General features: G+C 40.4%; 1 protein-coding gene across 2 annotated transcripts in view; it reads left to right on the forward strand.

Moving 5' to 3' along the window:
• Positions 1–14,369, forward strand: part of LOC126416942 (U4/U6.U5 tri-snRNP-associated protein 2) — a 67,565-nt gene that overhangs the window by 8,344 nt on the left and 44,852 nt on the right. The window contains exons 2-4 of one of the 2 annotated variants that reach the window (XM_050084825.1): positions 6,162–6,317; positions 6,572–6,685; positions 6,770–6,945. In XM_050084825.1, the coding sequence (XP_049940782.1) occupies positions 6,162–6,317; positions 6,572–6,685; positions 6,770–6,945 (446 nt within the window). The remainder of the gene's footprint in view (positions 1–6,161; positions 6,318–6,571; positions 6,686–6,769; positions 6,946–14,369) is intronic. The other variant, XM_050084833.1, reaches the window with a different exon arrangement.

The following is a 14,369-nucleotide window of genomic DNA, read 5'->3' on the forward strand; positions in this document are numbered from 1 at the left end:
CCAAAAAACATATGTTTTTCATGTTAGGTGCATTGTGCTGCACCTACTACCAAGTACTCCATATCAGCAACCTCAGTAGTCATTAGACATTATGAGAGGCCAGAATGGGGTGCTCTGCGGAACTCACGGACTTTGAACGTGGTCAGGTGATTGGGTGTCACTTGTGTCATATGCACGTATGCGAGATTTCCACACTCCTAAACATCCTAGGTCCATTGTTTCCAATGTGATAGTGAAGTGGAAACATGAAGGGACATGTACAACACAAAAGCGTAGAGGCTGACCTTGTCTGTTGACTGACGAGACCACTGACAGTTGTTTTGAGGGTCGTAATGTATAACAGGCAGACATATATCCAGACCATCACACAAGAATTCCAAACTGCATCAGGATCCACTGCAAGTACTATGGCGGTTAGCCAGGTGGTGAGAAAACGTGGATTTCATGGTCAAGTGGGTGCTCATAAGCCACACATCACACCGGTAAATGCCAAACGACATCTCACTTGGTGTAAGGAGTGTAAACATTGGACAATTGAACTGTGGAAAACTTTTATGTTGAGTGACAAATCACGCTACACAATGTGGCGATGCGATGGCAGGGTGTGGGTATGGTGAATGCCCAGTGAATGTCATCTGCCATTGTGTGTATTCCCACAGTAAAATTCGGAGGTGGTGGTGTTATGGTGTGGTTGAATTTTTCATGGAGGAGGCTTGCACCCCTTGTTGTTTTGCATGGCACTAATACAGCACAGGCCTATATTGATGTTTTAAGCACCTTCTTGGTTCCCACTGTTGAAGAGTAATTCGGAGATGGCGATTGCATCTTTCAAAATGATCGAGCAACTGTTCATAATGCACGGCTTGCAACGGAGTGGTTAGATGACAATAACATCGCTCTAATGGACTGGCCTTCATAGAGTCCTGACCAGAAATCGATAGAACACCTTTGGGATATTTTGGAATGCAGACTTTGTGCCAGGCCTCACCGATCGGCATCGATACCTGTCCTCAGTGCAGCACCCTGTGAAGAATGGGCTGCCGTTCCCCAAGAAATCTCCCAGCACCTGATTGAACATGTGCCTGCGAGAGTGGAAGCTGCCATCAAGGCTAAGGGTGGGCCAACACCATACTGAATTCCAGCATTACTGATGGAGGGCGCCACAAACTTTTAAGTCAATTTCATCAAGCGTTCGGATACTTTTGATCACTTAGTGTATCAAAGGATCAGTAAGTGTACCTTTTAAATCACACTGTAGGAAACTGAAAGTTACAGTATGATTGTACAATTTTTATACAGTAAAACACAGATAATGGACATTATAGAAATGGTCCTTAGTTTGAGTCTGTGCAACTCATAACGGAAGCAGAGAAGTGAGACAGTGGGAACTGCTAAGTCTGAATAATGACAAGGCAACATATTAAGCTACTGAAGATGGCCCTTGAGGGCATTATACCTTTCCTAGTATCTGGCCGTTTTTTGGCCACTCTTGTTTTTAGTGCAATGCCCACGACCAGCCAGTATTCTGGAGCCGCTCCTCCTTTGGAGGCTGTTGCCTCACTCGTACATCATACGTTGTGGACACTGTATTGATTACAAACAATTTGTTGATAGGCCAAATGCAAGCAGGCATCACCAGGTGCATCATCATCACTCATGGGCAGCACACACAGCAGCAATGGTGGCACCACAGTTGAGGGAACTGTCTTGCATCTTTGGGTCATGTGTCCATTAAGCACTTCTGGATCTTCCTCCACCTGCTGTGTATTTGAAGCACAACCTCCAGCAGGCAGTTCTTCACTCATCTCTGTGCCAAGCGCAGGCCAAGTCCTGCAGCCCATCTGTTGGAGCTTTCCAACTAGTCTACATGTCTCGACAACATACTGGACCACAGTGCTGCTCTAGCAGATTTCAGAGGTGACAGTCAACATCTATTGGCCAGCAACCCTTGCCAAAGCCTCCCACTTTCTCTGACTCTGGCCTTCCCAGGATTCCAAGCCACTGTAGTGGTAGTGGTACTGTGAAATGTTGACTGTGTATGTGTGCTCATGTGAATCATAAGATCGATGCCACTACAGACTGTGATTATGTTATTCATATTTGATCAAGGACTATCTTTTCAGTTGTTACTCAAACTCTGTTTTATGTGGAACTTAATTTATGTTGTGAAGCTGTAATAAAAGTGTACTTGACTGCAGTATGTGATGATCACTCATCAATCATGTGCATGCAGTTTACAGTAAAGGTAAAAGCAGCATTTCCCGTTGTAGGCATCTTGTGCCTTTCCTTCCATGTAACTTGCACAAAGTGCTGTTTTTCTCAACTCCCTTGGTACTTCTTCATTTCTTTTCATTCCTGCAGTGTAGATCTTTTTCGTGCACTTGTACACACTTCTTTTGTTGCATTTCATTCCTGCAGTGTAGATTGTTTTGTGCTCATGTGCACAGTGTCTTTCTTTCTTCTGGGCTTCATAGTGTTTTTTTTCCTCCTTTCATGCCCTACATCAGTTCCTTTATGCTCAGTAGCACTCATCATTTTCCATGTTTTTGGGCCTTCTGAGTATTCTTGTTCTCAGTGTCCCCTGCACTCCGACCACCTGGCCCCAGCTCCACCTTCTGGGTGTGTCCTTTTTCGCTTTGTTCTCTGTTTTCAGGCATTTATTTTGTGGTGACCGCTGCCCCACTGGCTATTGTATCTTTGTGTTTCTGGCAGTCAATTTGGTTAATTCCATCTCCTTGTACTACCAGCATTACACTTTTCATTGGCAACTACCAGCATTACACTTTCCATTGGCACTGTTAAATTCCTAGTGGCAGCTTTGTTCAAGCGCTGTCTCCCAGTGCTGCCAGCACCACACCATTCTGCCACCCATCATGCCAGCAGCTGAATTGGTCGAGCCCTGCCTCCCATTGCTGTCGATAACCACTGACACTCCATCAGCCTGTTTGCATCTGGCTGCTCTTCTGGCTTTTTTTTAATCATTTCTGGCAGTGTGTGCATGTCACTGGTTGGCACCAGTTGGTCACTGGTTTTGTTCCCATGAACCACTGGCTGGTCATATCTGGCCCTACAGTTGGTTCATATGGGACCATTCCACCGTTGGCTGCCCACCACCTCTGTGGACATTGCTTCACAACCTTGGGTCTGGGTGTCAGGGTCACAGCCACCAACAGCTCCTCTCACCCTTTTGGGTATCCTCTGCATCGACCCAGGGGAGGCACCCCTTCTGCTGGACTCCTCCGGGCTCTGCGATCTCCTTTGTTTGGCCCCACCAAACTCAGTCCAAGAGATGGTATGCAGGCCAAGAGACGGTATGCAGGATCTCTTGGCTTGTGTCAAAATGGCACTGCTATCTTTTCCTTATGATGGAAGAGGCTATTTGTCAACCACTCTTGTTTCTGGTCCCTTTTTGATTATGGGAACCTTGCATATGGTTCAGCATCACCCTCACTGTTATTGATAGTTTGCCTCATTCATTACTGTGGGGTCCGACTTGAGACAGGAGTCTTCCTAACTAGCCCTGAAAACAGCCAACTAGTTGAGGCTGGAGTCCCTCCATCACCTATCAGGCGGCAACAACAACTGCTGAATTATGCTATACACGTTCGTAGCTTCTCTGAACATCCCAACTATCATATCCTTTTGCCTGGAAGGGAGGTCCACCTTCCACAACAGCAACGTAGAACTGGGTGTACAATTGCTGAACGCCTCCAGTGTCTCTGTTTGGATCTGCAAATTCCTCCACTGTCATCTCTGGTCAGAGAGACAATGCATCTGCCTTGTTGGCTTGTGCCCTGACCTCAGATTTGTCCAAAGTCTCCTTTGGTCCAAAAGATTCCATAGCCACCATAAGTTTTTGCCGGCTGTTCTTGGCTGGCCTTGAGACATATCCAAGTTTGGAAGAGGTATTCACAGATGGCTCAATAGTCGATGGATGAACAGGCTTTGCAGACACACAAGCACGGTGCAGTGAACTCCACTCTCTGCTAAATGGATGCAGTGTCTTCACTGCTGAATTAAAATTATTGACCATTAAACAAACCTTTAGCCATGTTCAGTCTTGCACTAGCAAAGGTATCCTAATCTGTAGTGATTTCTGTAGCAGCCTTCAGGCCTACAGACTATTGCTACTCTTCTCACCCACTGGTTACTTCTGTCCAGGATCTTGTATCTGACCTCCATCAAACTGGGCGGCCAGTCGTTTTTGTTTGGACTCCAGGTCATGTGGGGATTTCGAAAAATGAATGAACTGACCAGTTGGCCAAGCCATTTACCAGGATACCAATTCTGGAAATGAAGGTTCCAGAACTGGACCTTTTGTCATTTACATACCATCAATTGCTGGAAGTCTGGAACTGAGAGTAGTCTGCCCTGATCTTCCCAAACCAACTGAGGCCAATTACAGAGACCACCCCTTGGCAATCTTTCCATGTGTGCTTCTCACAGGGAATTCACAGTCCTCTGTTGACTCTGCATTGGCTAAACTTGGCTGACCCATGGTCACATTCTCTGACGTGAGGATCCTCCATACTGTGGCCTGATGGTGGCCCACTTACTCATAGACTGCCCTAATTTTGGCTGCTTTGAGACGGCATTTTAATCTTTCTGACAAGCTACCTCTGGTGGTAGAAGATGATGCCAAAGCTGCTGATATGGTGTTACATTTTGCCCATGAAGCTGGTTTTTATTCATCCCTGTAAGTTAGAGCTTTTGGCCTCATTGACTGCCTGAGGTTTGGTGGGGCATCCCGTCTCCTGCTCGCTCTAGGATGACCTAGGATCATCATTCATTAATCGTGTGTGCAGTTTCAACAAAAGATACAAAACCTTTAAATAAATACTATGATTCTAACTGAAGCAGATGCTTTTACTTTATATGTTATGAACATAATACACAATTATGAGATTTATTAAGTGACAGTGTAGCTTTTAACGCACTTATATGGTTTTTTACAACAAGTTAACCCACTGCAGTAGCATGCAAAGTATATACAAGTATGCAGCTGTAGAACCCTGTTTCTGTAACTGATGCATTTTAAATTCTTTTGGTAGCTGCTTAACAGCAAACACAAGCAGCAAAGCATGAAACAACATTTTCTATCAGGGAATAAAATTGTATAACAAATTTCCCAAGAAAATGAAAAAGGCAGCTGAAACTTAACTTCATATTTAATGCATCCTGCACAATTAAAAATTACTAAGAGAACTCAGAATAAGGATTAATAAACGAAGAAAGCAACAACAACACCATGTCACATTACAGTACATAACCACAGTGAAATGCTTGTACAGGGAAATCTGCCAAGATCTGTAGTCTTCTAGCTCGACATCTCTCTCATCAAGTGGGTTGCTGACACGATATTCTAGACAGATTGAAGGGATGATATGGAGATGTACATGTTCATAGTCCTGGAGTTACCAGCAGGTGTCTGTAGTGTATGCAATGGTGCAGTGCAAAACTGTGTTTTTACTATAATATATTTGATGCAAATTGTGTGTGATTAAGAGAACATTAGGGACCAATTAAATGAAGCATCACAGTCATAAGACACTGACATCATATTCGGAAGGATAGAGTTTGCTCTCTTCTGCCATTCAGATTTACGTTTTCCATGGTTTTCTAAAATCATTTTAGAAAAATGCTAGGATGGTTCCTTCAGCAAGGCCACACTTGACCACCTGCCCTACCCTAATACATGTACTTACATATTTTGTGTGTACATATACTAGAGTTATTTATTTTCATTATTTTTATCAATGAAATGATCACACAATGAATGAATGAATGAATAAATAAATAAATAAATAAATTACTGTTTGGAGGATGAGTGTGTTTGAGTTGCTGTGAGACAATAGTTGCTGCCAGACTTTGCTGTACCATGTCAGTGCTTATCAAGGTACGGGACATTTGGACCATAATTACTCTTCCAAAAAAAGGGACAGTTTCGGTAATGACTTTTATGAGGGTTTTTCACAAAAATTCATAAAATGTGTAATGGCTGTGCTGATAGAATATGTACACGAACTATTTTATAATTTTTGAGAGGAAAAATATTATTAAAATAATTGCATATACTGAATACACTATTTGAAAGCAAATTAACTACAAATAGCAATAGTTTGCATGACAATATTATGACTAATATATAATACCTTTTGCAGAACCTTCCAAAGATCAACTACGAACTCATCGCCTATGTCCATACTTAGACACTATAAACCGACAAGTTCTGGATTTTGACTTTGAAAAATTATGCTCTGTATCCCTGTCAAGGATCAATGTCTATGCTTGCCTGGTGTGTGGGAAATATTTTCAAGGTGAAGTAGCTGAACACATTGGGTTTTGTGTGTGTGACACTTAAAAGATGTGTAATAATTACACATTCATTATCATTTTGAATATAAACTAATATCCAGAAATGTATCATTTTCAGTGCTGTAGGATAATGCAATTAAAATAGTGTATTCCACCCTTCCTCATCATTTGGGTGAATGAGAATTAGCAGCAATTCAATGTTTTTAATTATTTTATTGAAAATTAATTAATTTTTTAAAACGAATATCCTTCCTAGGCAGAGGGACAAACACACACGCATATACACATAGTGTCGCTGAAAGCCATCATGTATTTCTCAACCTTCATACTTTGAAGTTTTACTGTCTACCAGACAACTATGAAATTATAGGTAAGTATTGCTAATAACATTTGACAAATGTCAATTTCTATTTGATATGGAAATGCTGAATATTTGTAATTTCACATTCTACAGATTCCTCGCTTGATGATATAAAATATGTCCTCAATCCAACATTTACTTCAGAACAGATTAGTGCCATGGACACTAGTGACAAATTATCAAGAGCAATTGATGGAACAATGTATATTCCAGGGATTGTAGGACTTAACAATATAAAAGCTAATGACTACTGCAACGTTATTTTGCAGGTGAATCGCATTTATTTGAATCCTTTGATAACTTTGTGTTTTACATTATCTTTTTTTAAATATTGCTATAATTCTTTGATATTTTCTGTTGTTGTTCCCACAATGCATCCTCTCCCTCATCTCATTTAAGTTTTCATTTAAAGAAATATCCAAATTTCTTTTCACTGATTTTTCCTTTACAGTGTTAGTTTGTAACACTACTATAAAGACATTTGTGTCAGTGGTACCTTACTCCTCTACACATCCATTTCACCAGTCGGTCACTCGTACATATTCCTTCAATATCATATTATGAAATGAAAAATAAAGAACTTAATGGGTTAATGATGGATCACAAATTGCATTATTTATTATTGGAATTGTTTCTTCTTCAAAAAACTAGTTCAAACTACACTTTGATTTAGAAAAATCCCGTATCTCACAATGCACGATTAACTTCTTCTCACCAAAACTTCAGATACAATAGAAAAATGGCATGAATAATTAGAATGAACCTGTTCAAGTTAGGTGCAGTTTTATCCCAATTATATTGAAACACACGTGTGTAAACACATCTGTATATCAAGAACATTGCCTTCCAACTGGGCTGACTGAAATTACACCTAGTGCATGTGTGTGACACAACAATAATTCAGAAAATGTAATCAGCAGGCAAAGATTATTCCTTACTGCTGGATACGGCTTTATCAGCTGTTGTTCTGTGACTATTGATACTCAAAATAATAAATATTATGATGTGTGAGGATATAGGAACCTCACACATCATTGGACTTCAAAAATAATTTTGCCATGAAGCTTGGGGCAACAGTAAGTTTCAGCGTGAAATCAAAGAAAAAAAGACTCTCAGTAGATAAGAAGAGAACAATAGCTTAACACTACATAATGATAAGAGCAACGTACACATAAAAAATTATCCACACTTGACAAATATTGTTTCATACAAACACAGCTTCAAGAAACAAGTTCAAACTACACATTGATTTAGAAAATTTCTGTGTGCTACAAGACATAATTAACTTCTTCACTCTGAAACTTCAGACGCAGTAGAAACACGGCACTAATACTTAGAATGAATATATGCTCAAGATGGATGCAACTTTATCCCAGTTATATCAGAACACACACACACACACACACGTGTTAATGCATTTGTATCCAACTGGACTGGCTTGATTATTATGTGATCAAAAGTATCTGGACACCTGGCTGAAAATGACTTACAAGTTCATGGCGCCCTCCATTGGTAATGTTGGAATTCAATATGGTGTTGCTCCACCCTTAGCTTTGATGACGGCTTCCACTCTTGCTGGCATACATTCAGTCAGGTGCTGGAAGGTTTCATGGGGAATGGCAGCCCATTCTTCACAGAGTGCTGTACTGAGGAGAGGTATTGATGTCAGTCGGTGAGGCCTGGCACGAAGTCGGTGTCCCGAAACATCCCAAAGGTGTTCTATAGGATTCAGGTCAGGACTGTGTGCAGGCCAGTCTGTTACAGGGATGTTAATGTCATCTAACTACTCCGCCACAGGCCATGAATTATGGACTGGTGCTCGATTGTTTTGAAAGAGTCAATCGCCATCCTCGAATTGCTCTTCAAAAGTGGAAGCAAGAAGGTGCTTAAAACATTAGTGTAGCCTGTGCTGTAATTGTGCCATGCAAAACAACAAAGGGTGCAAACCTCCTCCATGAAAAACGCGACCACACCATAACACCACTGCCTCCAAATTTTACTGTTAGCACAACACACGCTGGCAGATGACATTCAGTCAGGCATTCACCATACCCACACCCTGCCATTGGATTGCCACATTGTGTACCGTGATTCGTCCCTCCACACAATGTTTTTCCACTGTTCAATCGTCCAATGTTTATGCTCTTTACACCAAGCGAGGTGTCGTTTGGCATTTACCAGCATGATGTATGGCTTATGAGCAGCCGCTTGACCATGAAATCGAAGTTTTCTCGCCTTGTGCCTAAATGTCCTAGTATTTGCAGTGGATCCTGATGCAGTTTGGGATTTTTGTGTGATGATCTGGATAGATGTCTGCCTATTACACATTACGACCCTCATCAACTGTCGGCAGTCTCTGTCAGTCAGCAGAAGAGGTCGGCCTGTACACTTTTGCGCTGTATGTGCCCCTTCACATTTCTACTTCACTATCACACCGGAAACCGTGGACCTGGGGATGTTTAGGAGTTGAAATCTCGCGAACAGACATATGACACAAGTGACACCCAATCACCTGACCATGTTTGAAGTCTGTGAGTTCCGCAGAGCGCCACATTCTGCTCTCTCATGATGTCTAATGACTACTGAAGTTGCTGATATGGACTCCCTGGCAGTAGGTGGCAGTACCAAGTACCTAATATGAAAAACAAATGTCTTACTGTCTTTATCTATTCGTGTTGGAAAGTTAATTATTGTCACTGCAGACTACTGTTAACTGCATGCTGCTGTCTGACAGAGCCAGCCAGTGTGGCCGAGTGGTTCTAGGCGCTTCAGTCTGGAACCGCGCTGCCGCTACAGTCGCAGGTTCGAATCCTGCCTCGGGCCTGGATATGTGTGATGTCCTTAGGTTAGTTAGGTTTAAGTAGTTCTAAGTTCTAGGGGACTGATGACCTCAGATGTTAAGTCCCATAGTGCTCAGAGCCATTTGAACAATTTTTTTTTTTTTTTGTCTGACAGATAGCATAGTAAGGAAACCACATTCCTCATAAACATTTCAAAATTTTCCAGTGGGTTCTGTATACAGTTACAGTTAAAGGTGTTTTCAGTATTAATTCATGAACACAAGCTTCTGTGTACTGGTCGCTACAAAATTCACTTGTCTCAATGTTTTTGAACTTGGGTTGTGTCTTAATATATGCAACAACTCCTCCTTTCCCCATATTAATTTTGCATAAGCTCCTAGAGTGTTATCTTTTATATGTAATTTACCTAACCCTACTCAGATAGACACAGTGTGTCTTATTTTTTTCAGAGCTCTCTAAATTTTCCAAATTTTTGTTGATTATGAGCAGCTAAAGTAAGGCCTTCAGATGTGTGATATAACATAAAAAGTTTCTTTTCTGCTTACAACAAGGATGTAGCACTCACTTAACCACAGTATATGTTAGTTAATTTAATCACATTAGAATGTAATTTCAATGTATCCAAATTGTTAAAAAAAAAAAAAAAAAAAAGCTACTGCTAGTGCAAAAGATTCTAAAGCAAGCCACTTGAGATTTACACATCTTTCCATAAATATAAACTTGTTAATGAATGAACATGTTGTACTTAAATTGCTGGAAAAACAGAATAAGTAAATGGGATTCTCTAAGTTAACTGTGCCGAAACATAAACAAAAATGTTAGTACATCACAATATTACAATCTTTTCGCATTTATTGGAATAATACGTAAGGGAAAGTGGTACCTTTAATAATAATACAGTATTTAATGAGTAATTTCTACGAAACTAACTGTTATTAACTCTAGAGTGCAGAAACTTCGCTGTCTCATCTGGTACAGGACTGCCTACAGTTAAATATAATTATAATCATGCATATGGAGCTACATTTTTGTGGGTGATCCACTCTTCACAACTTATCACATCAGTCAGCTTCAATGTTGCGACAAAGTAGTTGGTCAAGACAATATCCCATATGTGTGACCATGTGCTGTATTAGCTCTAAAGAACAAGGCTTCTGATGTATTAGTCACATTTTCAATCTCTTTTAAGAACCTGTCAACTGCTCAAATTCTCAACTATATGGTGAATAGATACTTTTACTACTTCCATTGTCTATAATCTACTAAGGACCTTACAGTATCATTTTGAATGATGAACAGAGCAGTTAAATCATTGTGCTGTGATAGAAGACACTTGCATTAAGATTTCTAAGGTTGTTGAATTTGTAGCCACCTGATATAGCTAGATACATAAAATCTCTAATTAATTTCTGCATATGAAGAAGTTGGTGTGATAGGTGTCTTGTTTGTGCAATCCAAGCCAAAAACTCTTTGAAAAACAGCAAAGTGGAGAGTCCCCTTATGCTCTCATATTGATCCTAAAGTAAATAAATGCTACCTTTTTTTCCAGGTGACAGTTACTTACTAAATAGCAAAATGACTTACCAGGATATTTTTTGTAAATTGTTCAAGCAGTAACTTATGTTTCGCTGATTCCTGTAGCATTATTTCGTATTATGGAAGAATTTGGTATTAAAATAATCACAGAGAAGCTCAAAAAAAATTTTACGCTACTAATTAACTTTTGCTGAAACACTGAAATACAGGGCGATTCAAAAAGAATACCACAACTTTAAAAATGTGTATTTAATGAAAGAAACATAATATAACCTTCTGTTATACATCATTACAAAGAGTATTTAAAAAGTTTTTTTTTCACTCAAAAACAAGTTCAGAGATGTTCAATATGGCCCCCTCCAGACACTCGAGCAATATCAACCCGATATTCCAACTCGTTCCACACTCTCTGTAGCATATCAGGCGTAACAGTTTGGATAGCTGCTGTTATTTCTCGTTTCAAATCATCAATGGTGGCTGGGAGAGGTGGCCGAAACACCATATCCTTAACATACCCCCATAAGAAAAAATCGCAGAGGGTAAGATCAGGGCTTCTTGGAGGCCAGTGATGATGTGCTCTGTCACGGGCTGCCTGGCGGCCGATCCATCCCCTCGGGTAGTTGACGTTCAGGTAGTTATGGACAGATAAGTGCCAATGTGGTGGCGCTCCATCCTGCTGAAATATGAATTGTTGTGCTTCTTGTTCGAGCTGAGGGAACAGCCAATTCTCTAACATCTCCAGAGAGTGTGGAACGAGTTTGAGTATCGGGCTGATATTGCTCGAGTGTCTGGAGGGGGCCACATTGAACATCTCTGAACTTGTTTTTGAGTGAAAAAAAACCTTTTTAAATACTCTTTGTAATGATGTATAACAGAAGGTTATATTATGTTTCTTTCATTAAATACACATTTTTATAGTTGTGGTATTCTTTTTGAATCACCCTGTATAATGATTTAAGCCCAGATTACTAAACCTTCATAAAATTTATAATTGCTTTGGGGTATAAAACAGGATATTTTGTACACAATTTGGTATTTAACATACCATTGAAGACCTATTAATTGTAATCAACTAATGCATGACCAATAAATTATGGCTTCTTTTGAATAAAATGTGGAGTAGTATAATTTACGATTACCTTGTAACATTTCCTCCCCTTTGGTGTTTTCGGGTTAATGCTCTAACTTTCCTGGTCATAGAAATGTGTTTTATTTTTCTAATGTGCAGCAATTTGGAAGTTATTTTAATTTAGGGATTTACATTGATAAGCCAAAACATTGTGACCACTGCCCATCATGACGTTGGGTGCTGCCTGGTGGTGTTGCAGGCATGTGACCCAGTAACAGAAGAATGTAAGCAGAGCAGACCGACAGGAAATCACCCTAGCGAAGGTATGGGGAGTCCATTGAGATAAGTGACTTTGGTGAATCGCAGATTATTATTCTGCAGAGTCTGTGAACGTATATCTCAAAAATGGCGAAGCTGGTCAAATGTTCGCATGTTAGTGTTGTGAGCATCTACGGAAAGAGACAGAAGGACAGAATGTGGGGTTCAGAGGCTTGTCTGCTCTTTAAAGTAGGATAGATGATGACCTGTGGCATCTCTGCCAAAAGAGCACAATGCTGGTGCATGCTCAAGTGTTTTGGAGCACATTATTCATCATACATTGTCGATGGAGCTCTGCAGCAGACCACCCCTACGTGTTCACATGTTGACCAGTGACATTGCCAGTTATGATTGCAGTGGGCTTGGGACGATTGGAATTCGACAATCGATCAGTGGAAACATGTTGGCTCTTTGGGTGAATGGTGGCTCAAAACGTGCAGTGTGCTACAGACGCAGGCTGGGAACAGTATTATGCTATGGGAGACATTCTTCTGGGGTTGCATGGGACCTATGGTGGTAATCGAAGACACACTGACAGCTGGAACCACCTGCATCCCTTCATGCTTGATATCTTCCCCGACGGTGAAGTCACCTCTCAGCAGTGTGATTGCTCGTGTCTTAGAGTCAGAACCGTGCTACTGTGGTTTGAAGAGCCAGTGAACTCATGCTGATGTGTCGGTGATCAAATTTGCTTGATGTAAATCCTATGGAACCCATCTAGATTGCTATCGACCACCATCACTGTGTATGCAAATCACTGACCCATTAGTTATGTGAAATACATGACCTGTGCATAGACCTCTATTGCCATATACCTCCACAAACTTACTGACAAACTGTCAGACCTCTGATGTGCAGTATCAGTGATGTATTTTGTTCCAAAGATAGACAAACAAGTTATTAAACAGATGGCCATAATATTTTGGCTCATCATTGTAATTGTTAGCATAAAATATGCTAATGAACACTGTTTAAATTCTACTCCATAAATGTAGGACATGATTAAATAATATTTTAAAAGGCATGTTAATTACTGAGGAGTCAAGGAAATATGCAATCATTATATTATGTTTATAACTCAATTTTGTTAGCATGGATTGTGTGAAATGAGCCTATTTAAATAATTTTGAAGTATTGGGATAAATATCCTCCAATTTAGAAACTTATGGATACGTATATAACTGTGAAGCAAGGTGGAGAATAAGTGGGTGTTGTTAAACAGAATTATTATTAATAACAAGTAGAGCTTTGTGTTTCAGGTGCTGTCTTTCAGCATTAAGCCAGTGGGATTCACTTCCCTGCTTTGGGAAACCTGTTTTGTGTGCTGTCAAGAGGGTCTGTTAATTGTCAGCAGTTCAAACATACGGCAAATGATGGTACTCCTTAGCAGTAGGAAAGGACACCAGATGCACTCAGTGTGTATGCCTGGGGGCCTCATCCAACATGTTGAACCAGCTATTCTGGCAGCCATTGAGGGAACAGTGTGCAAGCAACTGCAGATTGTGGCACATGTTGGAACAAATGATGCATGTTGTCGGGACTCTGAGGCTATACTTGAGGAGGCCCACATCGAAAATGTTATCAGTTACCATGATGTGGATGTGGCACCAATGATTACTAAAGTATGAAGGACAACTAAAACAAGCAGAAAGATATATATGTTCAGTAAACTAGATAAAAAGTTGACAGTGTCATATCTTAGTCAGAAGTTTGGAGCTTTCAGCACAGTGTAGGAGTAACAGAGGAACTATGGCTCAAGTTTAAAAGAATAGTTGACCATGTGCTGGAGTACCTACTAGAACAGTTTATAATGAGAGGGACCCTCAATGGTATACAGTCACAGTAAAGAAACTTCTAAAGAAATAGAGATTACGCACAATAGGTGTAAAACGAAACAAAGGAGGCTGGATGAAATGTGAGAGGGCAGTGCTTGAAGCCTTCAATGACTACTGTAGCAAAATATTGTCAA

The sequence above is a fragment of the Schistocerca serialis genome, chromosome 1, assembly GCF_023864345.2.
Source record: "Schistocerca serialis cubense isolate TAMUIC-IGC-003099 chromosome 1, iqSchSeri2.2, whole genome shotgun sequence".
In the NCBI taxonomy this organism is placed as follows: domain Eukaryota; kingdom Metazoa; phylum Arthropoda; class Insecta; order Orthoptera; family Acrididae; genus Schistocerca; species Schistocerca serialis.